This window comes from Pezoporus flaviventris, unplaced genomic scaffold (assembly GCF_033815535.1).
Source record: "Pezoporus flaviventris isolate CSIRO_AGI_PZ_B2104156 unplaced genomic scaffold, CSIRO_AGI_Pfla_v1 ptg000188l, whole genome shotgun sequence".
Taxonomy (NCBI): domain Eukaryota; kingdom Metazoa; phylum Chordata; class Aves; order Psittaciformes; family Psittacidae; genus Pezoporus; species Pezoporus flaviventris.
The window spans coordinates 3,362,455-3,389,623 of record NW_026892736.1 but is presented as its reverse complement, the minus strand read 5'-3'; the positions used below and the strand labels follow the sequence as shown (position 1 = coordinate 3,389,623).

The 27,169-nt window shown below is 64.0% G+C and overlaps 2 protein-coding genes across 2 annotated transcripts in view; one reads left to right on the top strand and one right to left on the bottom strand.

Moving 5' to 3' along the window:
* The window catches only part of LOC133262101 (dedicator of cytokinesis protein 2-like), a 48,604-nt gene that overhangs the window by 7,481 nt on the left and 13,954 nt on the right, over nt 1-27,169 (bottom strand). Inside the window, exons 23-33 of the mRNA XM_061441033.1 lie at nt 25,565-25,676; nt 23,222-23,292; nt 22,845-22,951; nt 21,545-21,672; nt 20,885-20,941; nt 19,821-19,916; nt 1,696-1,794; nt 1,332-1,426; nt 920-998; nt 724-824; nt 489-547 (exon numbers count right to left, since the gene is read on the bottom strand). Of these exons, the coding sequence (XP_061297017.1) occupies nt 489-547; nt 724-824; nt 920-998; nt 1,332-1,426; nt 1,696-1,794; nt 19,821-19,916; nt 20,885-20,941; nt 21,545-21,672; nt 22,845-22,951; nt 23,222-23,292; nt 25,565-25,676 (1,004 nt within the window). The remainder of the gene's footprint in view (nt 1-488; nt 548-723; nt 825-919; nt 999-1,331; nt 1,427-1,695; nt 1,795-19,820; nt 19,917-20,884; nt 20,942-21,544; nt 21,673-22,844; nt 22,952-23,221; nt 23,293-25,564; nt 25,677-27,169) is intronic.
* On the top strand, nt 11,239-18,996 carry LOC133262095 (uncharacterized). Its single transcript, XM_061441021.1, has 3 exons — nt 11,239-13,149; nt 15,670-15,744; nt 18,278-18,996. The coding sequence occupies exons 1-3, from the start codon at nt 11,567-11,569 to the stop codon at nt 18,474-18,476; spliced, it is 1,857 nt and encodes a 618-aa protein (XP_061297005.1). The 5' UTR covers nt 11,239-11,566; the 3' UTR covers nt 18,477-18,996.

Below are 27,169 nucleotides of genomic sequence, written 5' to 3'. Positions count from 1 at the left end.
GGCTGCCTGCAGGGAGTGAGGGCTCGCGGCTGATCACAGTGCTGGGGGCTCACGCACCACAGCTTTGCCTGGTTGCAGATGGCACATCCCACAGGCTCACCCATCCCACCCATCCCATCCCAGAGCATCCCCTGGCTCACAAATCTCACCCAGCCCATCCCAGAGCATCCCCTGGCTCACACATCCCACCCAGCCCATCCCAGAGCATCCCCTGGCTCACACATCCCACCCAGCCCATCCCAGAGCATCCCCTGGCTCACAAATCCCACCCAGCCTATCCCAGAGCATCCCCCGGCTCATGCATCCCACCCTGCACAGCCCAGAGCATCCTCCAGGCTCACGCCTGCCAAGCCTCATCCCTGCCGGCTTGCACACCCTGCTCATGCCTGCAGCCCCCGATGCCACCCTCCAGCACCATTCCAGGGGCCATGCTGGTGACCACCAGACACCAGACCCTTGCCAAGCCCCCATGGCTATGCCACGCTCACCGAGGTTGTACCACATGTCCCGAATGGACGCTCCAATGGTGGCTCTCATGTCCCCGTACCTGCCAGGACAGCTTTGGTCAGCACCCCGAGCAGGATGTGATCCAAGTACAGCCCAACCGGCTCACCCCAAACCCCAGCCCCACAGCATGGCAGCCGCCTGAAGTGGAGCTGCAGAGCCCAGCCCCACGGTGCTGCGGCAGGGCAGGGGCAGCCAGAGGAGCTGAGGGCAACTCACTTGGCCAGGATGCTGCTGCGCTTGGCCTGGGAGAAGTTCTCGAGCTGCAGCGAGTCTTGGGTCAGGAAAGCCACGGCCAAGTGGAAGTAATTGTTCCAAAGCTGCAGCGGGGACAGGGCAGAGCTGGCACAAGGGGTGGGGGCAGAGCTGGGGACACACAGGGTCCCCTCGCCCTGGGCTGGAGCAGCGCCCTCACCTGTAGCTCGAAGCTGTTCTCGCTCAGGAACATCTCGGTCAAGGTGGAGGCAAACTGGTTGATGGTGCGCAGGAACTCCCTGTGGGTGCTGGGGTCAGTGGCTCTGCCTGTCCCAGTGCCACAGGCAGGGCCTGATGCTGCCGCTGCACCGGTCCTGCCCAGTGGCATCCCCACTGATGCCATGAGGTGTCCAGCAACAGCTCCCCACTCCCCAGGAGCCCCAAAGCCCACCGATAGGGATGCAATGGGGCTGCACTGTCCCAGGGCAGAGCAGGAGGCATTTGGAGCCAGAGTGCTGAAGGTGTTTGGAGGGGGCTGAGTGAGCTTTAGGCTCCGTGCTCCAGTGTCTGGGTACCCTGTGCCCCAGAGACACCCCAGGTCCAACATCCCCCCATGGGTCAGGGGTCCACACCGATTCTGCACCATGCTCATCACCATCCAGTCGCACGGGTACACTGCCTTGCCAATCAGGTCCTTGAAGAGGATGAAGGTCTCCATGAGGAAATCCTGGTGGGAAGGAGATGTCAAGAGCTGGGCTCGACCACGATACCCTCCCAGGTGATGCTGTGCTGGATGCTGGGGCTGGAGCAGCCTCACCACCCACCAGCTTCACCTCCATGGAGCAGGGATGAGCACCCAGGGGTGGGTGGCACCAGTGCTGGGTGCCCAGGTACAGGCACTGGGACCAGTGGGACAGCCCAGCCAAGACATAGGGTGGAGAGGCAGGGGGTTGCCGGTGATGGAGGGCCCGGGTCACTGCATGGGGCAGCACTCACCATCAGCTCGGCCCGGGAGGGGAATGCCTTGATGTAAGATCTGTAATGTTCCATGTCCATCTGGCTCAGGATGGCAGCCATGCAGGCCACATAGTGACTCTGTGGGACAGGAGCTGGTCAGACACTGCTGGGGTCCCATCGGTGTGCTGGGGTGGGGTTCCCTCTGGTCAGACACTGCTGGGGTCCCATCGGTGTGCTGGGGTGGGGTTCCCTCTGGTCAGACACTGCTGGGGTCCCATCGGTGTGCTGGGGATGGGGTTCCCTCTCTGCCACTGAAGGGGTGTACTGGGGATGGGATCCGATGGTTGGCACCATGGGGTGCACTAGGGGGGGTCCGAATGCCTGCCCATACTCCTCCAGCCGGTCTGTACCCCAGACCCCTGGCTGCCCTGGGGGTCCCTCATGGTCCCCCCCTCCCTGGCTTTCCACATCTCTCCTGCCACACTGAGCCCCATCTCCTGCAGCCAGCCATTCCTCTGCCAGCCCCTCGCAGCCTCCAGGGGTGGGACGGTGCCGTGCTGCTGGTGCAGACAGGGTCCCCAGCTGCACCTTGACTGTGGATAGTTTCTAACGTTTAAGCAATTTAAGGCTCTGTGTGGATGGAAGGGCCTTTTGAAACACAAGTAGCTCCATTCCGGAGGCTGATGTGTCTGGAGCCCCCCTGGCAAAGGGTCCCATATTGAGTCATTAACTCCACTCCTGCTCTGGGTGCTCACGGTTCTGTCGGGAGGTGCAGCACCGGCTGAGCAGCATTCCTGAATGCAGGATGAGAGGGCCCATGCCTGACCCCCACGCTGCTCAGCTGCTCTCATGAACCAGAGGCCCAGGTGCTGCTCCCACTGTGGCTCCTCTCCTGTTCATTACAGCAACGTTCTCTTCACGATGCCTCTAACGTGGATGAGTCTGTGATAGGTTTGCTCCTGGGACAAAGCTACAGGGAACTCCTCAGGGCACTGAGCAGCAGCTGAAGCCTGAAAGCCGAGGTCAGAGCCACAGGTCACCGTCGTGTGTGTGTGTGCACAAAGCAGCTCCGAGCCCTCAGGTGGCATTGTAGGAGTCTGAGCATCCCCGGGCATGCAGCAGCACAGCAAAGCTGCCACTGCCAACATCACCGCCCTGCCAGGGCCAGGATGCTGGCATCCCACAGGCAGTGGGGCTGGGTTGGTCCCAGGGAAGGGCAGGGGTGAGCAGGGGAGCACCGTATCACAGCCCTGGACATACGCGGGGAGCTATCTTGTGAGAAGCAAGTGGATAAAAGCCCAACAGGTCCCAGTCCTTGAGCACGAGGGTGGAGGCACAGGCACAGACCTGAGGCTCCCTGCTGAACGCTCTCAGCAGCACCAGCAGCACCTCCATGCAGGGCACCCGCACAGGCACAGCAGGGATCCTGCAGAGGCACCCAAGCCCCAGCAAGTCCAACTTGCCCTCGAAGCTGGAGGTGAATCACTCCCTCCTCCTCAGTCCTGGCCTGCTCCAGGACTCACTCGGGAGTGGGGGATGTCCTCACTGCAAGCTAAACACCGGCAAAGTGCTGCCACAAACCCGCCAATGGTCCCTGAGCATCCATGTGTGTGATGCCACGGAGCCCCGGTCTCGGGAGGACCTCATGGTGGGAGCTGGGGCGGCTTCCTGCTGACAGAGCCAGGCTGTGCAGCCACTGCTGCACCTCACCGAGGTTCTGTGGTCCATTTCCCGTGTACAGGCAGGGGTGCAGCCCCGGGACACCGCTAGGACCACCGGCAGGACCGGCTCCCAGCTGGGGAAGAGGGTCTGTGCTACCCCGGGGGAGGCTCCTCTCCCACCCGGGGCTCCCCAGCTCCGGACTCGACGCAGTGGGGTCCCACCGCCCACGGGCACGCTGCCTGCACCGGTGATGGCGGAGGGAATCGGGGCTCTGCCCCACCGTGTGCCCGGCCCCGAGCACCGCACCGGCCACGGCGCTCGCACCCCCCGGGGCCCGGTCCCTTCCCTGCCCTCAGGTGCGGATGTGCAGCCCCCGCTGCCCGGGGCACGTACAAGGATACCGGTACCGCGTTCCCGGCCACTCCGCCCCGCCCGGGCATCCCGACCCCGCGTCCCGCCGGCCCCGCCCCCGGCCCCGCCTCGCTCCTCCCCGGCGGCTCCGCCCCGGTACCGGCGATCCCGCGCGGCTCCGCCCCGCCCCGCCGTGCCCGGCACCCGCCGCTGCCCGACCAGCGCCGCCGCCGCCGAGCACCAGGTACGGGGCGGGCTGGGACGCGGGGCCCGGGGACTGGGAGCGGCGGAGCGGGGCGGGCCGGGCAGGGCCGGGCTGCGCTCTGCGGGCATCGGCGGGCATCGGCCCTGCGGCCCCGCTCGGTGCGCCGGGAGAGCCGCGGCGGCGGCACCGGGGCCGGGACCGCGACCCCACGCGGTGCGGGAACCGGGGGGGGGGATCCCGGGGCCAGGAACCGCGGATCAGTGCGGGGAGCCCCGACGCCGGAACCCCGCGGCGGTGCGGGCAGCGGCCCGGGGGTGCGCGGTGCCCGGTGCGGCCGGAGATAGGAGCCGGGCGGGGAGCGAGGGGGATGGATCCGCGGTGCCCCGTTTCGCCCCCCTCGCCGGTGCGCGGTGCCCGGCCCCGAGCGGCCTCGGCCGCCCCCTGCAACCGAGGTCGCAGCACTCCCGGGTTCCCCCCTCCTCGGCCCGAGCAGGAGCTGCCCCGGGGCAGTGCGGGGCGCCGGTGGTACCGGACACCCCGTGCCGGGCACCCCTCACCCCGCGGGCCGCCATGGTTGGGGTCCGGGGGGCTGCAGCGTGCTGGTGGCAGCGGCGTGGGGTGCAGCCGAGGGAGGTAAATCTGCGTTGAGATCCGCGTGTCAGAGGGGTGAGGACACCCGGGGTCGCGTCCCTGCGCTGCTGCTCGGCTGTGGCAGCTCCGCTCGCCCGGCAGCTCCATGCAGGAGATGTGGGATCTCGCTCTGCTGGTGCTCGGCTCCCCCTTGTTAGGAGACACGTCCATCAGCCAGGGCTCTGTATGGGTGACACACGCACACGCACGATCCCAGGGATGTCACTTTGGGTACCACACGCTGCGTTGACGCCGGCTGCTCACGCTGGAGGGATTCAGCCCATGTTGCTCCCAGCAGCGCCCAGCACCGTGTTCTGTGGTCAAGGCCTCGGTGGCTGCTGGTGGGGCTTTGGCAGTGGAGCCAGGCACAGCCTTGTTTGCTGACGGTTACACAGGAAGGTGAAGCTCTCGGGGCTGCTCCAGTCCCTCTTGTCCCCATGGGAGCGCATGCAAAACCCGGTTAGAGCTGTGGGGTCTCGTAGAGGAGCCTGGAGAAGGTCTTCATGGAGCTCATCTGTTTGGAGAATGAGCTGGACACGTGTGAGTAACCACCAGGACCCGGCTTTGCAGGGACCTGGCTTTGCAGCGTGTGCCTGCATGGGGACAAGTCTCACGGTGGTCTCCACACCTGGCACCTCCCAGGGGACAAGGGATGCTGGGGACCCCCGGCCGTGTCCTTCCCTGCAGGTGCTGCCCGAGGAGAGGGGCCGCGGAGGTGACCCCCGGGCAGAGCCGGGCTCAGGCTGGCACCCGTCATCCATTGCCGGTGTTTCCTTTCCATGGGAAGCGTTCGGTCCCTGCTGTGCACTCAGAGTGGATTTAACCACAGAAGCTCCTTTAGACTGAGGTTATCTTCTCTATGAATTATAATTATTGTAATTATTTAATGGTATGGTAGCATCCAGAGGCCACAAATAATTAGTGGGTCTGTTCCTGTCTGTAGTAAGGATGCTACTGCCATGCTAAGCAGTGCTCTTGGACAGGGTCTGTCCTGTGTCTCTATGGAAATGGTCCGTGTGTTCCCAACTGCTTGGGTGGGGAAACCGAGGCACAGGGTGAGGAAAAGCACTCTCTAATTCCTGAATTCCCCTGGTAGTGGCGTTATCTGAAGCACACGGAGACAAAGGGGGGGCGCCTGCATTGAACATCCACTTGAAGGCAGGAATTTGTATTCCGAGAGGACGTTCTCCTGCTCTGTGTCGGGAGGCTGCAGCTGCAGCGGCTCCTGCGCCCGGGCCAGCACCGCGGCTGGGCTCCCCAGGGCAGGACCAGGCCGGCAGGGAAACAGGGGCTGCCCCATGGTGAGGACCAGGCTGATGGGGGGACAGGGTGTCCCTGCCTGCGCCCAGGGCTGAGCCCCTGCAGTCAGGACTGGTGCACACAGGGTTGACTGTGGTGGTGCAGCTGCCTCTGGGAGCTGCCTGGTGGCGAAGCCGTTCCAGCTTGTTCCATAGATGTGCTTTGTGGACAGCTTGTGGCTCCCAATGGGATTCCTGGCACGTGCAGGAGCACACCGAGTCCCGCTCTGTCGTGTTCCTGTCCCGGCAGCTGCTCCTCTCACTCAGATGGGGGCCCGAGCACCACCCCCTGAGAGGTGGGATGTGCCTCCCCAGGAGAGCATGGAGCTGCTCTTGTGATGGACAGGCTGGACAGGGCTTGGAGCAAGCTGCTCTAGTGAAAAGTGCTCCTGCCCATGGTAGGGGGTTGGAACTGGAGGAGCTTTAAGGTTCCTTCAACCAGACCATTCTGATTCTACTCTGTGATTCCATGAGCTGTGTCTCCTGCTGCCAGAACTGTTTGGGCCATGTCCTATTTCCCTCACCCTCCAGTCGCTGCAGGAGCAGCCCGTGCTGCAGGTGCTGGCGGAGCCCATGTGCTCCACTGCTGGTCACCAGCTGCCCTCCAGGCTGGGTCTCCAGGTCAAGCATTTTCCCTTGTCCTGCAGCACAAGGGGTCTCCAGGACAATGAGGAACATTAACAGAGCCCACGCCGCGTTCTCTGGAAGGACACAGCCCACAAGGGTGTTTCCATCCTCCCGCCGAGGTCTCTTCTGTGGATGCTGGACCCCAGCGGCTGCTGCAGACTGCAAGGGGCACTCACCGAGGTGGAGCCCTGGGGCTCAAAGGCAACAGCCTCCTGCTGGGTACCGGCTCCCAGGGCTCCCTGCCATGGCCTGCCCGCATTCCCAGGGGAAGGTCACCCCAGCTCATCATGTCCCACTTAGAGTGGTGGTGCCGGTGCTCCTCTGCCTGGCAGGGAGAGGTGGGAACCCCAGCGGGTAGCAGTGAGAGCTGTCATCACAGCTGTATTAGCATCCATGGAAGACAGAGGAATCATTTGGCTTCTGAAAGCTTTGTGCACTTCACTGTGTCTCCTGACCGACCATGTGAAGTCTCCATCTGACAGCACCAGCATCGCTGCAGTTGAAAGGGAGCAGAGACGATGACCTCTGTGTGCCCGGAGGAGGATGCTGTTCTTCCCTAACTGACGGATCCCTCCACGGGGCATTACCCAGGATGCAGCAGCCCTGGAGAGGTGCCCGCAGGGTGCTGCTGCTGCAGGGGTGGGTGACGGGGGTCCCAGCTCCCAGAGCCTCCTCCTGGGCCCATGGCAGCGAGTGACTGATTCTCTCACAGAGCCCTTCAGCCTGTGACCTAAATAGAGGAGCAAGCGAGGCCTAGCTCATGCCAGCGGGTACAGGGGGACCCGTGTGTCCGTGACCCTGGGCAATGGTGCTGGGGTGCAGGGCTCTGTGCCTGCCGCCCTCTGCCCAGTGCTTCCAGGGAGCCCCAGGTTCTCTGAGCAGAGCCAACACCTCCCTTGCCTTGGACAGTGCCGTGAGGGAGGAGCTCGAGTGGAGCAGGAGTGGAGTGAGGACCAGGGGACACCAGGAGCTGGCCCTGGGGACACAACAGGGCTGGATGGGGTGAGCACTGCCAGGGGGAGCCGGAGAGGGGATGTGTTCGGCACAGGGGCTGAGCTGCTCAGGCACAGGTGCTGTTACTGCCATGAGCACAGTCGGATATAAAGGGCCATGACTCAGTGCCTGCAGGACGCTGGGGGTCTGTGATGCTTTGTGAGCAGCCGGGCTCTGGAAGAGCCTCCAAGAGAACCACGAGGGCAGGGCATGAGCTGGCTTCATGGAGCAGCTTCCTCAGTGAGGAGCCGGATCTGGGGCTTGTGACCTGCCCCGAGGAGAGGCCCCGAGTCCTTGAGTCCCGCAGTTGCTCCAACACGAGTTCAATTGCGCCGAGTGCTCCGAAGCCAAGGCGGGATTAAGCTCTGCTGCTGAGTGCGGGGTGGTGACCCCAGCTCCTGCTTGGCCTCTGCTGAGAGCAAACGCCTCGCCCTCCAGTGCCGCCCCTGCCCATCGTCAGCGGCAGCTTTCTCCTTGCCAGAGATGGGGAAGAGCAAAGGTTCCATCCCAGGAAAGCCGCTGCACCCGCAGCGGTGACGGGCAATCAGCTCTTCTCAGCTCCAGAATCTGACTTCCTCCCATAAATCTCTCGGCTTCCTGCGTCCTGAGGGGAAGATTTATCTGTCTGCCCTGGTTCTCCCTCTGCCACTGCCAGGAGGTGGAGGATGGGTGGAGAAGGGAGCAAAGCTGGCCAGGGATGGGTGGGTTGTTCATGGTGGGGGGGGCAGCCGGAACCTCTGTGGGTGCCTATGGCCCTGCCCTTGGATCTTGCCTGGGACCTGCCCCGCAGCCCTGGCTGGTCTGTGCTGCAGGACATCAACATCCATCGAGTCAGGAGGAAGAGCTGGGCTGGGCCTTGCTGCTCCAGAGGAGGAGGAGCAGGGCTCTTCCTCTGAGGCCAACCCCACAGCCCTCACAGGATGTCTTGGCACAAAACCCCAGCAGATCTGGTGCCTGCCTCTCAAAAACCACCCTCAGCCAGTACCAGCCAAGGGGAAGCTGTGGGTAGGAGCTGCCAGTGCACCGGCACAGCCCGGGCTGGTGATGCAGGACCAGGTTTGAGATCCCAGCATCGGAAGTGGTGCAGGAGGCTCATGGATCTGCAGGCTCTGGGCTGGGGGTGGCTGCTGCGTGGTTCAGAACATCCCCATTGCTCCGAGGAGAGTTTGGGTTTGCAGGCAGCGAGGGCTGTCTGAGGGCTGGAGTTTAGCGCTGGCCATGGCTGAGTCATGGGAACCATGGGAAGTGGCTCCTGATGGCTCCGGGGCTCACTCAGTGGAGGAGACGTTCCCAAGTGCACTGAGCACCCACCTCAACCCGGGAGCCCACCACTGAATGCTCCTGTCACCTCCTGCACGGCAGCGGTGTTGCCTGGTTTTCTCTCGACATCATCTAATGTGACCTGCTGTCACACCGTGTTCACGCGCTCATTCCCATAGGAACTGACAGGAGAAAACCACTCAGACCTTAAAAACCTGCTGAGGTGCAGCATCCGCTGTGGCACAGAAGGGAACAAATCCCTTCCAGGCTGCCCCAGCCGCACTCTGTGAGGAAGTGGCTCCTCTGGCTGCCCCCCCACAGCCCAGCACCCCTCCCTGCTCCTTCTCTGTGTTCACCCTTTTCCTCTCTTGCCCTTCTCTCAGCTGCGGGTACCCCACATGTTCTCAGTACTGAGTTTTCCCAGGGGTGCAGAGCACCATTTCCTTGTAAACGTTCCTGAAGATGGCAACTGGAATGTGCTGGTGTGGCTGGGGGCTGGTTCCCTGGGCTTCCCATGGCTCTCCGTGCATCCGAATGTCCCTGGAGCTGTACTTCCAGGCAGAGCGGTTTCCTCAGACCCAGCTACAGCATGGGGTGGCCCATCGGGTACTGGAGCTACTGGTTGGGATAATGAGCCCTGATGCCGTCTTATGGCCGGGCTTTCCAGAGCTTGAAGATGCCAGCACATGGCAAATAGTGCCTGGATGCGGCGCCAAATCCCAGTGTACCATAAAGCACCCACAGGGACAAGAGGGAGGGTCCTGGCTCTTGGTGTTTGACATCCTTGGAGCTGTTCCCAAACGGAGTTAAGTGCACAGATAACCACAGACTCTCTCCTTGTCCTTGTGGCTCAGCCCTGCTCTCCCTGGTGGTGCTCTTTGGGAGGCAGGGGGTGACTGACAGCGTCCTGTTTGCTGTGTGGGCAATGGCACAGCCTCATGTGCTCTGCTGCCACTGAGGTCCCTGCTGCGGGCTTCGGGGCTGCGCCTGGACCCTGCTGGGAGCGCCCGTGCTCAGATGTTGGAGCAGGTTCCTGGCTCCCTCTACCCTGTGCCTGTCAGTGCTCTTGTTGGAAAGGCTCTGGAGCAGGCTGGCCATACGCTGGCAGCCCCCGGGGAGTGCTCAGCCTGATTGTGCTGGTCCCGATCCATGCTCAGGAGGCTCATCCAGCTTGGAAACGTGCCGGCCGGACCCTCTGCCGCTCAGTGCATTGCCCCGCTGCAGCTGGGAATGCTGATGTGAGACCAGGGTGGGAGCACTGATCCCCGCGCAGCACCGGTACTGCCACGGCCCCATCCACGGCCAGGCACCACGGGCAGGGCACGGCTCCCCCGGGGTTGCGGGGAGCAGGGCGGGCAGCGCTGGCTCCATCCTCGCGCCAGCTCCCTCCTGCGCCCGTTGCTGCCCATACTAACGAGCCGCCCCGTCCCTCCCGTGTCTCCGTCGCGTCCGGCCTCACAAACACTCCCCGTGTCTGGGCACGGCTCCAGGCTCGGGAGGGAGCATGGCGCATGGAGCAGCATCCCGACTAGTGCAGGGCTGGGGGTGCGGGAGCCGGGCTGCTCGGCACGGAGGAAGCTGGGTCGGTACCGGGGTGACTCCAGGTCACTGCGCACTCTGGAATAGCAGGGAGAGGGGCGCCGCGGGGGGGGGAGGGGGGGGGGGGCTGACCCCATGTGTCCATCAGAGGGGGGCTGCAGAGCCAGCGAGTCCCCCTCATTGTGTGCCAAGCAGTGGGCTGGGGCAGGGGTTACGGAATGTGGGATGTGGGACATGGTGTGGTACAAGGGGTAAGTCTGTGCCATAGGGAGCCCGCAGTGCTCATTTGTACTTCTGGCGTTTCTGGAACGCTGGGAGACTGAATGGCCAAGAGAAACAGCACCACTGTCCACTGGGGCTGGCACCACTCCTGGTGCTGCTTCCCGAAATGAGCCATTCCTTAGCCTCCTCTGCACCCAGGACATCACAGGCTCGGCTTCTGCTGTGTGCCCCACAGTGTCATGTTCCGAAGCAGTGTGAGGAGCCGGTGCAGAAGCCAGGGACCGGGTGGGCAGGGGCAGAGCAAGGCAGGAGTAAGGGGTTGGTGCTGGTGGGGTTATGGCCAGGGACATGTCCCCATGCACGGCGGGTCCCCAATGCCCATTCCAACCATGTCTCATGCGTGACGGGTCCCCTGTGGCCAGTGTGGTCCTGCCCCACTCAGGCTGGGTGCTGTGCCCACCCCAGCCATGTCCCACACACTTTGGGTGCCCCACACCCTGGTGCCTCGTGCCCTGTGGGTACCCTGTGTCCGTCCATCCCACACGTTGCCCTGTGCCTGCCCCACGCTGCCCTCCTGCTGCCATCACACGAGGCACCAGCCCCACGGAGCCAGAGCTATTTTTAACAGCCGCTTCTGCTTGATTTGAGCTGTGAACTTGGAACGTGTTTATGCTAAAGGGGTTTCTCTTTTTTCCTTCTCTTTGTGCTGAAGAGGCAGCGCTGGAGATCAAAGCTTGTCTCTTCGCGTTTGGTGACGGGGCTGGCAGGGAGCGGGCAGGGCCAGCGGCAGCAGCGGGGGACGCTCCGGTGCTCGGGGGGCTGCGGCGCTGGGACGGGGACTCACGCACCCCTCTGTGTCCCCGCAGGTCCGGAGCCATAGGCAGGGACGTTCAGCACCCGACGGCGCGGGCAGCTCGGCACTGAGCGGCGCGACAGCAGCGCGAACATGGGGGGCCGACAGCGCGGGGGATCGGCCACGGGCGGTGCTGCCGGGGGTCGGGGCCCGTAGGGCCGGGCTGGGGGCACGATGCCCGCCTCCCGCGCAGCATCCCCCCGGCTCTCGGGAGCGGGATGAGGCTGCCCCCGGCCCCGGCTGCAGCCGCCGGCCCCGGGGCCCAGAGCCATGGTCAGCCGGGAGCCCGTGCCCAGCCCGGCGCCCGCGGGCGAGGGCAGCCAGGACAAAGCCATGACCGTGCGCTCGGTGCTGCTCAACCGCGACTCGCCCGACATCGAGAGCCGCCTCAAGCGCCGCCGCAACCGCACGCAGCAGGTTCGCTTCAAGGACCTGGTGGAGGGCGGCGTGGAGCCCTCGGCAGCACCCAGCCCCGACACCCCTCGTGCCTCGCCGCCCCCCAGGGACGCCCCTGAGCCGGCGGCCGCCCCTCTCCGTGCCTCGCCGAGCCGGGCCCATGCCCAGCCGGGCTCGCTGACGCTGCCCATGCCGCGCAGGGCGTGCATGAGCACGGCCATCCAGACCTCCCCCAGCCTCCACAAGCCCTTGACGGCCTCTCAGCCCCGTAGCAAGAGCATCTGCGACGTGGCCGGGGCCGCGGTGCTGCCGGCTGGTCCCCGGTGCCCAGGGGGTTCCGTGCCCACCCCTCAGGAGCCCCGCAGCCTTCCCTATTCCGGTGCCCCTGTCCCGGGCACGGCCGGGTGTTCCGCTGCCCGCTGTGCCCCTGAGGCCTGCCCACTGCCCACTGCCTGTGTCCGGCCCCGCAGGAGCCCCGGGGGGAGCCGTGGGACCACCCCACGCCCTGCATCCGTGCCCTGTGGCCAGCCCCGGCCCGCCGAGCCGCGGGCACTTGGCCGGAGCGACTCAGAGTGGAGCCTGCCCCGGGGGCACCTCCAGACCCTCGGGCAACCTCAGCCCCACGGACACCCCCAGCCCCTGCCCCATGGGCAACCCCAGTCCCTCAGACACACTCAGCCCCTGCCCATCCAGCACCCTCAGCCCTTGCCCCACGGGCAATCCCAGCCCCTGCCCCTCGGACACCCCCAGCACCTGCCCCATGGGCAGCCCCAGTCCCTCGGACACCCTCAGCCCCTGCCCATTGGGCACCCCCAGCCCCTTGAGCACCCTCAGCCCCTGCCCCACGGGCAGCCCCAGCCCCTCGGGCATCGCCGGCCCCTGCCCCAGGGGCACTCCCAGCCCCAGCCGTGCCACCCGTCGACCATCGCCGCCACGGGCATCCCCGGCCTCCACCAGCCAGCTCAGAGCACTCCTCCGACCCCCCAGCACCAGCTCTGCGGCTCGCCCTGGGGGGGGCCCTGCTGCTCCTCTGCAGACCCCCTGTCACCAGCGCAGGGCTGGCCCCGCTCTGCCTCCGCGGCACTGCCCCGGCCGGAGCCCCGCCGCATCCGCAACGAGCCTGGGCCCGGCTCCGCAGCACCGCAGGGACACGGGGCGCCGCTTGGGACGCAGCCGCCCGGGCGGGCACCGGAGCTGCCCCGGGCCTGCCTCACCCCGCAGCAGTCAGAGACGCTGCGCCACGTCCAGGACCTTCTGCAGCTCGTGGTGGTGACCAAGGGGCCCCCCGCGGGGGACGAGGAGGCGCGGACAGCTGAGGGAGCGGGGCCCGGGGAGCGCGGGGACCTGCAGTCCCAGCTGCAGTCCCTGGAAGGGGTGCTGGAGACCAGCCAACAGACCATCCGTGTGCTGCTGGACGTCATCCAGGACCTGGAGAAGAAGGAGGCGCAGCGGGACGGGTGAGCCCGCAGGGCTGGAAGGGGGCCTGGGGGGCTGATGTCCCTGCAGGGCTCGGAAGGGGGACAAGGGGATCCTGGCACAGCACTGTGTGCTGCCACCTCCCACGTGTTCACTCAGAGCTGCCATCCCCGTGCGGGTGGCACCATGTCTTGGTACAACATCTCTGGCTTGTTCTGCCCATGCCGGGGATAGGGTGAGAGATGCAGCCATGGGGACAATGGAAGCTGTGTCCCTGCCCAGCTCTGGAGCAGCTGATGTGCCCATCAGTCACTGGGAATGGGAACCGGGATGTCACTTCCCACCTGCAGGCTCAGCCTGGCCAAGGCAGATGCCCTAGGAGCAACTCTCTGTTCTCAGCCTGCTTTCACCCATCCTTGAGTTACCCATGGCACAGATTTATCAGCTGATGATGTGTCTGTGCCCTGGGGAGGTGCTCCCCACCCTCCCCCCCACCCTGCCCTGCACAGGACCTGCTCCATGGTGTTAGAGATAAGTCTGTGATGGCCCAGAGCTGAGAGCCTCCAAACTCATCTCCCACAAGGGCCATCAACCCCCCAGGAGATGCCAGGAGCCACTCACCCCATGCAGACCTGGTCCTGGCCAGAAAAGCCCTCAGGAGCTTACTCCCACTGTTCTGAGACAGCTGGATCCCACCGGGGCAGCACAAGGATCTGCTCATGGAACTGGATTAAGCCTGGGCTGGCTGTAACTGGAGCTCAGGCAGAGACACCCTGATGCCACCTCCCAGAGCAGAGCTGATGGGATGGGACATGGGGAGGTCGTGCAGCCAGGAGAGGCTGTGGTTTAGACCAAGGGGATGGAGATCCCTGGTCCCTGCCATGGCATTTGGCCACCCAGGGGTGAAAGTACCCAGTGCCCAAGCAGCTCCTGTCCCCCACTCCTCATGGGGACAGCAGCAAAGAGCAGTGTGTAGATTGGAAGGGGCCTTAAAGCTCCTCCAGCTCCAGTCCCCTGCCAAGGGCAGGGACACCTTCCACTAGAGCAGGTTGCTGGCACCTACTGCCAGCAGCATCCCACCCCGAACCCCTGTCCCGCAATTCACTCCTCCTGGGCGAGGTGCAGGCTGTGCATTGGATATCCCTACGCACCCATATATTTATGCACCATGTGTATATATATAATCATGATCTAATTTATGTGCTAACAGGGAAATCCCCAATGTAACACAATTTGGTGCATAAGACCTAGTTCCTGAGGGCTGAGAACAATCATGATCAAGGTCAAGGAATAGGAGGAAGACTAACAGGAAAATGTGACTACAATGTGAGACAGGGGGTGATTCTCAACTGTCCCCCAAAAAGCTGCAGCCTGCTCTGCCCAGGAGGGGAGATGGAGCCTGCAGAGGTGACCAAAAGCATTTCACAGCAACCTTATCATAGAATCAGAGTATGACTGGTTTGGGTTGAAGGGGCCTTAAAGCTCCTCCAGCTCTAACCCCTGCCACAGGCAGGGACCCCTTCCACTGGAGCAGCTTGCTCCAAGCCCCTGTGTCCAACCTGGCCTTGAGCACTGCCAGGGATGGGGCAGCCACAGCTTCTCTGGGCACCCTGTGCCAGCGCCTCAGCACCCTCACAGGGAAGAGCTTCTGCCTCAGAGCTCATCTCAGTCTCCCCTCTGGCAGGTTAAAGCCAATTCCCCTTGGCCTGTCCCTACATCCCTTGTCCCAAGCCCCTCTCCAGCTTTCCTGCAGCCCCTTTAGGCACTGGAGCTGCTCTAAGGTCTCCCCTTCAGGAGCCTTCTCTTCTCCAGGCTGACCCAGCCCGGCTCTCTCAGCCTGGCTCCAGAGCAGTTGGGCACCACAGGAGAGAGCTTTGCCTTCATCTGAGTCCTGTGTCCTTCCGTAAATGCTTCTCCAGTCCAAAAGCATCAAAAAGATATAAACCCCGGGTGTGGTGTGGGCTCGGATGAGCCTCTGCCCATCTGTCAGAGCACTGCTTTGTTGCCAGTGCCCCCGCTCCTGCCCTAGTGCCATGTGTGGGACACACACAGTGACCTGGGGGGGGCTGTGGCACAAGGCACAGCTCTGGGATGGGGATGAAAGGCAGACACAGCGTGAAAGATTCAGGGCTTCCGCCCTGCTCATGTCTGCTGAGGCACCACCACGTTCGGCCTGGCACTAACCAGCATCACAGGAGAGGAGCCGGGATCCAGGGAGGAGAGGAGCTGGGATCCAGGGAGGAGAGGAGCCGGGATCCAGGGAGGAGAGGAGCTGGGATCAGGGAGGAGAGGAGCCGGGATCAGAGAGGAGAGGAGCCGGGATCAGGGAGGAGCCTGAATCAGGGAGGAGAGGAGCTGGGATCAGGGAGGAAAGGAGCCGGGATCAGGGAGGAGAGGATCAGGGAGGAGAGGAGCCGAGATCAGGGAAGAGAGGAGCCGGGATCAGGAAGGAGAGGAGCCGGGATCAGGGAGGAGAGGAGCCGGGATCAGGGGTGCCAGTCCCGGCTCCTGGCTGCTGCAGGGCAGCTCTCCGGGCTCACAGCGCCTCTGCTCTGCCTCAGGCGGCACTCGTACCGGACAGGGCAAGACATCGCCAACTGCGGCACCTGCCGGGACTGCGCCTGCATCATCTACAGGTACGAGCCCACCCCGGCTCCCTGCCCATTCCCGGGGGATCCCTGCTCTCCTGCGTCCCGCAGGCTCCTGCTGGGGCTCCGGGACAGACGTACGGGGGGACGCTGCTGGGGAGGGAGGGAACCTGCCTGTGCCCATCTTCTATCCCTGTGGTCGTGAGGGGCCGCGGGGTCTCACCCTGTCCACACCCAAGGGGACATGGCACAAACAGGCACAGCTTTCCCTGTTGTCCCTCCTTTGTGCCAGAAACACCTCCAGCACCCTAGGACACAAACCCGGCTGCGTGGGGTCAGTGGAGACCTCCTGAGCCGGGTCCTGACCCTGGCAAAGGCCATTGCAGGGACCTCAAAGGGAAAAGGTGCAGGAGCACGTGGGGAGCATCTGTTCCTGTGGCAGTGGGGTCAGTATGGGGCTCGCTGTCCCTGGAGCTGCCGGGTGCGTTGTGGGTGCGGGCACCCCACGGCTGTGTCCATGTGGGTGCGGGCACCTCACGGCTGTGTCCATGTGGGTGCGGGCACCTCACGGCTGCAGCCAGCTCCTTCAGAGCAGAGCCCTGCTTGTGCTTGCTCTGAGCCTGGTCCCTTTGTCTCTGCAGCTCCCGCTCCCAGGAGATGGGGTGGTTCCCAGGGTGGGAGCTGCCAGGCTGCAGCTGGCAGGGGAGTTGCTGCAGTTGGTTGTTGGTCACACAGGGGGTTCCTGCTGCTCGCTAGGGCTTTGGCTCTGCTCTAGGTCAGGCCACGGGAGCCTTCTCCTCCGCTGGAAAAGGGCCATTCCACCAACGGGGAACGGGTGAGGGCGCAGCCCCTGCGCACCCTCGGGTGCTGCCTCAGTTCTCGTTCTCCTCCTGTTTACACCACGAGCTTCCCTGGTGCAGCTCACAGGGCTGTGGGTGCCAATGGGCCCTGCCTGGTCTGCACACAGCGGAGCCGTGCAAGGATGTCACATCCCTGGAGGTGGCCCCTGTGATGGCCAGTCCCTGCTGGGGCTGCTCTGGGCTGCGCTGCCGTGAGCGAGGAGAGGCTCTGGTGGGACGTGGGCAGTGGAGGCACAGCAATCCTGGGCATTGGGTGCCCGGAGCTGGGGCGGCACCCAGGGGTGACCCACGGGGGGGTACAGCCCTGCCTGCCCATGTCCCATCCCAGGGGTACGCACAAGCCAAGCACCTCCATCGCAGCCATGAGCCCTGCACTGCGTGCTGGGGAGCTGGGGTCCTCCGCACCGCCCCCTCCCCATGGGACTGTGCCACAGCTCGTCCTTCCCGCTGGGAGCAGCTGGGGACAGCCGCTGTCCCGCAGGGGGGGTGACAGGAGGTGACAGACGCTCCCCATGTGCGGAGCCGTCACATCCTGCAGCACCCCCTGATCCCATGGGATGTGCTGGCAGGAGATCCCAGCGGCCCATGGGGAAGCAGCGCGGCACAGCCAGCAAGGCTGTGGGAATACTGGGGGGCTCCGGTACCCTCAGGAAGCCTCAGGGCTGCAGTGGGGGCACAGCCCCAGCTTCCCCTACCCAGACAGAGCCAGGGCACCTGGTTCCTTGCATCCCCAGTGCAGGGATTGATGGGCAGCAGCACAGCCCTCGCATGCCCCAGAGCTGGATCAGGACTGTGGGGGGGGGTCTCCCCAGAGCACAGCAGAGGGGCAGGATCCCCTCCCTGAGCTGCTGCTCATGCTCTAGGGGTACAGCCCAGCACACGGGGGGTTCTGGGGCAGGGTTCCTGGGGTCACCATGTGCCTCTGCGAAGGGACATCCTACTGCCATGTCCTGCAGGCAGCTTCTGCCTGTCACCCATTGCAAGCAGCCGTCCTGCTGCGCATTGGGGTCTGCTGCTGGATGTGTGGCACCTCCTGTGCCGGAGCATCCAGAGGTCCCTCCTGCCAGGACAAACAGCTCCTGACCTGGTACAGGGCGGCTTTTGAGGTCAGCCACCCTCAGCTGCCCTCCTGCACCTTCTTCCTCATCCATCCTCAGAGCCTGGCGCTGCCTCTGCCTTTCTCTTGAGCTTGGCTGTGCTGGTCCCTGTTCCATCTCCTCACCAGAGCTCCTTCACTCTAAATGCCCAGAGGAGCTGTGGCTGCCCCATCCCTGGCAGTGCTCAAGGCCAGTCTGGACACAGGGGCTTGGAGCAAGCTGCTCTAGTGGAAGGTGTCCCTGCCCGTGGCAGGGGTTGGAGCTGGAGGAGCTTTAAGTTCCCTTCCAGCTGTAACCATTCCATGGTTCCATGATAAAAACTCCCCTAGGGGCACTCTGCTCCCCAGGCTCCCACCAGTGGCTGCTCCTGTGCGAGGCCCCTTCACGTGGGTTCAGCCATTCCCAACAGCCACAGGCCAGCAGCGCTGCAGCAGGATGGGTCCTGCACCCCCTACCCCATGCATCCCAGCAACCCTGGGAGTGCAGTGGGGCTCCCAGGGACGTGCCCTGGCAACGTGCGTGGGGCTGAGCATGGGGGGGATGCAGGGAGGGAGGTGGCAGTGGGGCACAGGCTCATGGAGATGTCCATGCGGGGACACTGACCCTGCTCCCCCATTCCTGCAGCGTGGAGCACGATTTCCGGCAGCAGGAGGGCCGCTTCCAGCGTGTGCTGAGCCATATGGATGGGGACGTGGCCCCCGGCTCCCCGGAGGCTGTGGTGGGCACCGCGGTGCCACCGCGCCAGGAGCCATCACCAGGGCTGAGACCACCCATGAAGATGGACCCCAAGAAACACCGGCGGAAATGCTTCTGGTTCCTGTGAGCGGGCACGGCCCAGCCCTGAGGCCTGCCCTGTCCCCCCCTGCTCCGGCAGGGTTTGGTAGCACCAGCTTTTCTATTTCTAACCCTTGGTTCAGAGCAATGAAGCCCCTGTGGAACCAACCAGGTCTGTAAACTGGGTGCGTGACCTGGTGTGACACCAGGGCGAGGGGCCGGGGCCGATGTGTGATGGGAACTCAGTAAATCCCACGGGGACACTATTTTTGTTACATCCTCTCCACTGTGTGCTTCTGTTCTGGGTGAGGATGAGGATGGGGCTGAGGATGAGGATGGGGCTCGGGGCTCTTCCCCTGCAGCGCTCACCCAGCCCCAGGACTGGGGCTCCCCAAGTGCCACCAACAGCCACAGTGTTCCCGGTGCCCATCCCTGTGCCCCAGAGCAGGGGCTGCCCCCCGTATTCGGGCAGCCCGCCGTAACCACAGGCACTGAGGCTGCACCAGGACAATGGTCCCTGTGAGACCTGTTCCCAACCCCCCGCAGGGAGGGTGGGCTGTGGGGGAAGAGCTTCCATCCCGCTGCTGCACCCCCGTCAGTCGGGTCTTCAGGGACAAGGACAAAGCAGGATGGCAAACTGCAGCCTTAGCCCGGCGAGGCTCAAGGCAAACGGCTGAGATGCTGCTCCGGACGTCCAGCACCTCCCCGGCCACAGCACAACACAGCACAGCATAGCACAGCGCGGCGCTTCCCCGCGGCACAGCACTGCCCCACGGCACGGTCCTTCCCCATGGCACAGCAATTCCCCACGACACTGCACTTCTCGACGGCAAAGCCCTTCACCACGGGACAGCGCTTCCCCACGGCACGGAGCTTCCCCGCTGCTGCCCAACCCCATCGCTCCCTCCGGGCTCCCGGAGCACGGGACGCGGCTCCTCGTGTCCCGGAGCAGCTCTGCCCCACGTCCCATCGGTGCCCGTGGAGCCACCCCGGCCACAGCTCCGGTCCCCTCCTTCGTGCTGGGTCGGTGCTGGAAGCCGGGGCCGAGCAGAGCTCTGACCTGCCCACCCCTCCACGAGGTGTCCCCGCTCCTCCCATGTGATCTTGGCACATGAACCTGTGACTGTTCACCGGCTCCAGTCGCCTGTTTCCTATAGAGCACAGCCCGAAGCCCTCCTCTGCTTCCCAAAAGGGGCACTGCCTGCTCCTCCCAATGCCCTCCCCCGCTCCAGAGCTGCCCCCGGCGCTGCTCCCCTTCCCTCCCTCACCCTGCCGCGTCCAACCCCCGCACACCCCCGCAGGCAGCGGGACCCGGGGCTGCGGCGCTGGGCACAGGAGCCCTCCGCAGCTGCCCCATCCCGCGCAGGCAGCAGCCCCGGGGCGCGGCACTCACCCGCAGGGAGCTCTCCCGGTCCAGGACGATCACCCTGCGGGTGACGGGGTGCAGGAGGCGCTCCAGGACCAGCCGGACGTGCTGCTTCACCCGCACCTGCGAGGGAATGGGCGTCGGGGCCGCGCCTGAGGCCGCGGGGCGGGGAGGGAGGGAGCGGACGGGCGGCGGCATCGGCACAGGGCTGATGGGAACCGCGCCACCGGCACACGGCTCCTGCGGTCCCGGGGCTGGGGGCACCGGCCGCGTGTGCAGGGCAGTTACTGCTGCCTCCGGGAGACAGCGGGTAGCTGTAGATAGGCCTGGGGTGGAGGGAGCACCCAGGCAACATAGAATCATGGAATAGGTTTGGAAGGGACCTTAAGATCACCAAGTTCCAACCCCCCTGCAATGGGCAGGGACACCTCACACTAAACCACGTCACCCAAGGCTCTGTCCAACCTGGCCTTGAACACCACCAGGGATGGAGCATTCAGAACCTCCCTGGGCAACCCATTCCAGTGCCTCACCACCCTCACAGGAAAGAACTTCTTCCTTATATCCAATCTAAACATGGGGCAAGGGGGATGGCTACTGAGGTGTGAACACCCCTGGCACCCTGGTACATCAGCCTGGCACTGCAGTGACGTAACCCAGCATCCCCCAGTGCTGCCTTATCCTTCCTGTGTTCTAGCAAAAGCAACCTTCATCCCTGGCCCTGCTCTGCCAGACCTGCTCCAGGACCACAACCACATACATGTGCCTCGAGCACCCGGGTGTGCTCCAGCACCCGCTCCTCTCCCAGGCACCTGAAGGTGCACAACACAGCACCAAGTCCATGGGGCCTGGGTGAAGGTGTGGGTCCAGACCCCCCTCAGGGCAGGACAGGGTGCTGGGGGATCCCAGTAAGCACAGAGCCCTGTGGGCCCCAGCCCTGCTGGTCCCACACTGCAGCATCCCTGCAGCATCACCACATCAGCTCTGGCTCTGGGTGATCATGTGGGTTTGTCACTGTAGTGGGATGCAGATCAACCCTTCCTGACACATCACACCATGTGTCAAGCACTGAAGCCAAGCACAGCACTCACCAGCTCCTGATGCCGCTCCTTGCCTGTGCTGGGTTGCGTCTCCAGCTCCTCCGCTCTCTGCAATGAACAGATCCCGGGATGTGGGGCTGGTGCCAGCACAGACAGTCCTGGCCCATGGGAGGCATCGAGGATGGGTCACATCTGGGCGGTCAGACACCCACAGCAGCACCGTGTCTGGGGCAGCAGGATTTGTCCCTTTGGCACTGGGCAGGGGCTCTGGGGCATGGTCTGCTCCCTGCTCATGGAGCACATTTAGGTCTGTCACTGCTGACTCTGGAGCGCAGTGGTGCCCAGGGACCTTCTCCCTGCCCTCACCATCCTCCTGGTGTGCAGGGCAGGGACAGTGAGAGGCACAGTTGGTGCTGCAGCGCCTGATCCTCTGGCCCTGGGCTTGGAGGAACCTTCTGCACTTCCCCCATTGCTTGGGAGCTCTTTGGAGAGCACCTGAGGTGGAAATCAAACGGGTTTTCCCCCCATCGTGGGCAGGTTCCCAGTGGGACAGTGGCCACCAACAGCCCCCTTTGACTTTGGGTGACCAACACCAGCCCCAACCATATCATGGCCAGTAGCTCGTGCTTAACCCTTCTCAAAGGGGTTTTTCAGGTCGCTGCAAGGTGATGACTGGAGAGGGAAAGGAGGAGCCGTGGGGACGGGATTTACCTTCTGGGCCTCGTACAGCACCTCCAGGATGCTGCTGAGCAGCTCGATGCAGGCCTCCTCCTCCTCCCCCTTTGCCACCAGGTCCTGCAGCAGCGGCACGGCCACCTGCAGCAGCAGCTCCCGGCAACCTGCGGGCGACACGGAGGTGCCAGGATGGTGGCTGCCAGCACCAGGAGCACCGGGAGCACTGGGCAGGGCAGGGACCAGCAGGATGGATGGGACCAGCACAACGTCTGCACTGGGCTGCGACTCCCCTGCACGGAGCAGTCACCTTCCCCCTCCATGGAGTGGGTTTTGGAGCAACATTGAGTCCTGGCAAGAAAGCTCCAGGGAGGGAATCCGCTGCCCCGATACACAGCTAAAGGCCAGTCAACTCAACCGAAAAAGCCTCATCAATCTGGTTTGCTTCAGCTCCACAGTGGACCTGGTTCTGCTTCCCTGCTCTGCTGAAGGTGCTTCAGATTGGACAGACAGAGGCTCCTTCAGCTGGGAAACCCTTTAAGCTGGGAGACTTTAAGCTGGGCAGCAGCTGGGCAAACCAGGGCTTCTGCTGCTGAATCCATGAAAAACCTGGTCATCCCACTGCATCCTACCCTGTACTCCGGAGGTACCTGGGACTGTGACCTTGTCCTCAGAGGCAGCAAGGGACCATTAAGGCTCCCAGCACCTTACACTGCTTATCACAGAACCACAGACTGGTTTGTATTGAAAGGAGCTTAAAGCTCACCCAGCCCCAACCCCTGCCATGGGCAGGGACCCCCTCCCCTAGAGCAGCTTGCTCCAAGCTCCTGTGTCCAACCTGGCCTTGAGCACTGCCAGGGATGGGGCAGCCACAGCTGCTCTGGGCACCCTGTGCCAGCGCCTCAGCACCCTCACAGGGAAGAGCTTCTGCCTAAGAGCTCATCTCAGTCTCCCCTCTGGCAGCTTAAAGCCATTCCCTTTGGCCTGTCCCTACAGGCCCTTGTCCCAAGCCCCTCTCCAGCTTTCCTGCAGCCCCTTTAGGCACTGGAGCTGCTCTAAGGTCTCCCCTTCAGGAGCCTTCTCTTCTCCAGGCTGCCCCAGCCCAGCTCTCCCAGCCTGGCTCCAGAGCAGAGCTGCTCCAGCCTTCGCAGCAGCTCCATGGTTCACTCCATAGCCCTGGCTGCACCCGGTGGGGGTCTGGGCATTGTGTCCCTCCCAGCAGAGCCACCTGGGCACCACAGGTAGAGGAGGGTCACTGAGGCAGGGACTCGTCCCCATTCCATCCCATTCCATGGCCTTCCCAGAGGCTCAGCACCCGCCCCCCCGGTTCCCCTCTCACCGTAGGACTGGAAGGCTTTGCTGTGGACGATGCCGCTCAGGGAATGCAGCTTGTGCCTCAGCAGCCGCTGCGGTGGCACGTTCCCAATGAAGTCCCGCAGCAGCGCCCTGCGGAGGAGCGTGTGGGACCCGCTGCTGCCGGCGGCCTTCCCGAGCGCCGGGGGCCGGGACCGGCTGTCCCCGTGCTGCGGCTGGGACGGGGCTGTTCCATGGCTGAGCTGCCCCACCTCGCAGAGCAGCCCGAGCCCAGGAGGGTTTGCACTGAAGGGCACCAGGCTGCGTTCCCGCCGGCAGCTCCCAGGGTGAGGGGTCACCACAGGGGATGGGGCAGGCGCGGCTGCGGCAGGTTGGGGGTGAAGGGGGTGATGAGGACCCTACCCCAGCACGGAGGAGTCGAGGATCCCACACACGTCCTCGAGAATGGAGGGCAGGAACTTCAGGGCCGCTCCCTGCAGAGACACAGCGGCGCTGCCGGCACTTCCGCGCTCTGCCGGCTGGATGCTGCGGGCAGGGGGGTGACCCCGCTTCCCCCCAGGCTGCGGCTGCTGCTCCAGAACCATCCGTGTCCAGCCCCTCTGGTTAAAGCAGCAGCCCGGGCACCATCCCCAGGGAGCAGGCATCCCACGGGGAGCAGGTTCCTCCTGCTGAGCCACCGGCACCCGAAATCACTGAACCCAGTCACCGCCTCTGCCACGGCAGCCGCAACCACCGGCTCCAGCCCGCTGTGACACCAGGACACATACCCTGCAGTGCGATACGGGGTGATATGGGGTGTGCAGGGCCCAGCCATGCTGCTGTAACCCCAGCACTGCAGCGGGTTTTCCTGGTTTGGGAACAGCAAACACCAACCCCGAGCTGGTCTGCACTAAAACCACCCTCATTACATCCACGATGTGACTGAGCAGCACAAATGTTGCACTTTCTGCTCGTCCCCAGCTTCCCTGGTCTTTCCAGCCTTTCCGGACCTCAGCCTGGAGCCAGGGACCCTCCAGTCTCTGGGTGCAGCTGGGACGGTCACACACACTCCTGCACTTCAGCATCACGGCAGGAGCTTCCCTGCCCGCAGATCCACCTGATCCCCCCCTGAAGGAGCCGGCTCACAGGCCCCTGAGCTGCCTCCCGAGGCAGAGGCTCTTCATGTTTGAACCACCCTGGGTGGGTTTTTCCCCGAGGATCAGCCCTTGGAGCAGCCATCGCCGCCTCCCGCCCTCTCCAGACAGGGATTCCACAGCTCCATGTCCCAGCTCTGCTCTGCCCTGCCCTCATTGGGACCCCACCTCGTGCACTCGTTGCCCTTCACTGGGGCCTTTCCAGCTCCACTGCAGGTTCCAAAGCACGGACACCCAGCGCAGATGCACACAGTGACTTACACTGTGGCAAAGGACATTTGCCGGTGTCTTCTTGAGCCCCTTCCTGGTAATTCCCACCTTTGAGAATTCCCTGACCAGTGCCAGGCACGATCACCTGTGTTCCAGCAGAACAAGGCCAGGTCCCAGCCTGTCTCCAGACCAGAGGTGCTCCAGCCCCAGAGCATCTCCGTGTCTCCCCACACCTCGGTTGGCTCCCGGCACAGCTGGATCCCAGACATGGGTTTCCCCTCTCCCAAGTGTCCTCGGCCTCCTCTGCAGCCCTTTGGCACGTGGCTGGTGGATCCGGCTGCACATGCACGCCCATGGCTGTAATGTGCCATCACCACCACCACAGCTACCCTGACCCACCGGAGCCGCTGCAGGGATGCCTCTTCCCAACCACCTCTGCCTGGACCATGGCTCCACTCGGGCTGCGTTTGCAGGATCTGTTCCCTGCAGCCCTGATCATGGTGCTAGGAGCTGCGGGAGCCGCAGGTGGAAGCTGCAGTGGTTTCCATAGCAGTCTCTACAGCAGCAACACTGAGATGGCAATCAGGACAAGATGCTGTTTGGATGGGAGAGGGGGTAAGGAGGGACCGTCCTGCTCCTCCCCAGCAGGGTGGCTGCTGTGTGGTCTGCAAGACTGCTTGGTTTAGGTTATAAGGGATTAACTGAGGCTGCCATGAAATAATACAACACAGGAGCTGCCGCTTGTGTGATGAGATCCCCATGCGCCTCTCTCCATCCCAGACACCATCCTCACCCTGGCACAGCACCAAAGAGACACCAACCCCAGCCCCAGCTCCTGCCTCCTCTCCCTGATTGACATCATGGAGCACCCATGGATCCATGGCGTTTTCCGCTCGGCTCCAGCCCCAGCACCATCACATGGGCACAGGAGGGACCTCGGCACCAGGTGCTGGTAAAGGCCATGGCCATGCCCAGGGACCCTGCAGTGCCCAAGGCACCGCTCCTGCTCCTCCTGAACCGCATGGAGCCAGGCCCCTGGGGCAGGGATGGGTCTGGGCCAGCTCCAGAGCAGGGATGAGCACCAGGAGCCTTCCCAGGACCCTCCTCCCAGGGGCTCAGCAGCAGCACCAAGCTGTGATGAAGCCCAGCACAGCCCCAGGCACCAGCACAGTGTGGATTTGAGGTCTGAGCCCTCTGGGGGGGGGGGGTGTCTCCAGCTGGGGGGGCACAAGCGGGAAGCCTGGGGGGGGCAGGACCCTGCAGGCGCAGCAGCTCCCATCAGCACCCTGCACATGGGGCTCTGCATGGCCGGTGTCACCCAGCATGGGCACAGCCGGTGTCACCATGGCTGCGGCACCATCCACCCACCACGCACCAGCACTGAGGCCCCCAGCACCCGTACCTGGGAGAGCAGCGTGGGGCCCTCCAGCGGGGACTGCATCAGCTGGTTCAGGGACAGGAAGAACCTCTGCAGTGAGCGCTGGAACTCGGCAGCCTCCTTCCCCTCGTAGAGCCTGCAACAGCCAGAGGGACAGGCTCGTGCTGACCGTGGTGACGGGGCTGAGCACCTCGACAGGCGATGCTCTGCTCAGCACCACCTTTGATCCCCATTCACCACACTCCTTGGTGACTCTTTCCACATCTGCATTCAGCAGCAGGACCCAGCACTGGCACTGCTGGGCACCAGCACTTATGTGCACAGTGACCTGTACCAAAGACTGCTGCTGCAGGTACCCCCCTCACACGCACTCGTGGACTCTTCAGGTTTTAAATAGACTTGTTCACAGTCCTGAAGTGCCAGAGTTCCAGCTCTGGGGCAGCAGCACAAGAGGGATGTGGAGCTGCTGCCACCAGGCCAGAGGAGGCCATGGGGATGCTGTGAGTTGGAGGATTCCATCAGGAAAATGGGCCCAGCCCTTGAGCCAGCGCCCCCCCCCCCCCCCCCCCCCCCCCGATGGCTCTAAGGTCTCCCCTTCAGGAGCCTTCTCTTCTCCAGGCTGCCCCAGCCCAGCTCTCCCAGCCTGGCTCAGAGCAGAGCTGCTCCAGCCCTCACAGCAGCTCTGTGGCCTCCTCTCATTTACCTGCTCTGCCAGAGAAGGGTCAATGTGGCACCCAAGGACACCCCACTGCAGCCCAGACCACGGCAGGAGCTGTTGGGGACCCCAGTGACATCCCCATGGAGGTCATTGGGGACACTCAGCAGCCGCAGGGTCCAGGCTGCACAAGTGGGTGCCTGGGGGACAGGGGCAAAGGGGTAGTGCTCGCAGGGCACTTGGGGGGACGGGGACAGGAGGGGGGATGAGCAGGTCCGTGCTGGAGCCGTGGGGGGATTTGGCTGCAGGAACAGGGGCTGAGCAAGGGACTGTGAGCAGTGACCGGGGTGGTGAGGGGGAGATGCGGCCGCGGGTACCCCCGTGTGTGGGGTGAACTCTGGGGTGACAACAGCACCTCCAGGAAACCCCCCCGCCTGCAGCAGAAGCAGAAGTGGCCGCAGGAACTGGGAGGGAGGAAGCGGTGAACGGGGATCGTGTCACTGCGTGTCACCAAGCCCCAGGTCCCTACCCCAGCCATGGCGGGGCTCGGAGTTACCGTGGGGCGCACAGGACAGGTCCCGATGTGGGGATGGGCATGGGGGCTCCCACCAGTCCCCGCCTGCCCTGGTCCTGGTCCCTGGAGGTGCAGCACAGCATCCCCTGCTCCCGAACCTCCTGCCCGAACCAGGGAGCCCCTTCCCCAGGCAGGGGCTCGGGTCCTGATCCAGCTGAGCTCCCTTCGATCACCCTCATCCTGCTCGAGCTGCCAGCGGCGCATCCAGAAACAGCCGCAGCATCTGCAGCAGCTTACTGTAATTACAGCTAATTCCTTTCAATCGCAGATGCGTACAAATTGTAGCAGCATTTAAAGCATTTAAAAGATCTGAGGAGCTCTTATTGCGGTTGAGATCGCCAAGATAAAGGGAAGATGAATCAAAGCACTGACTGTCTGCAGGGAGCGCTTTGTGCCAGCA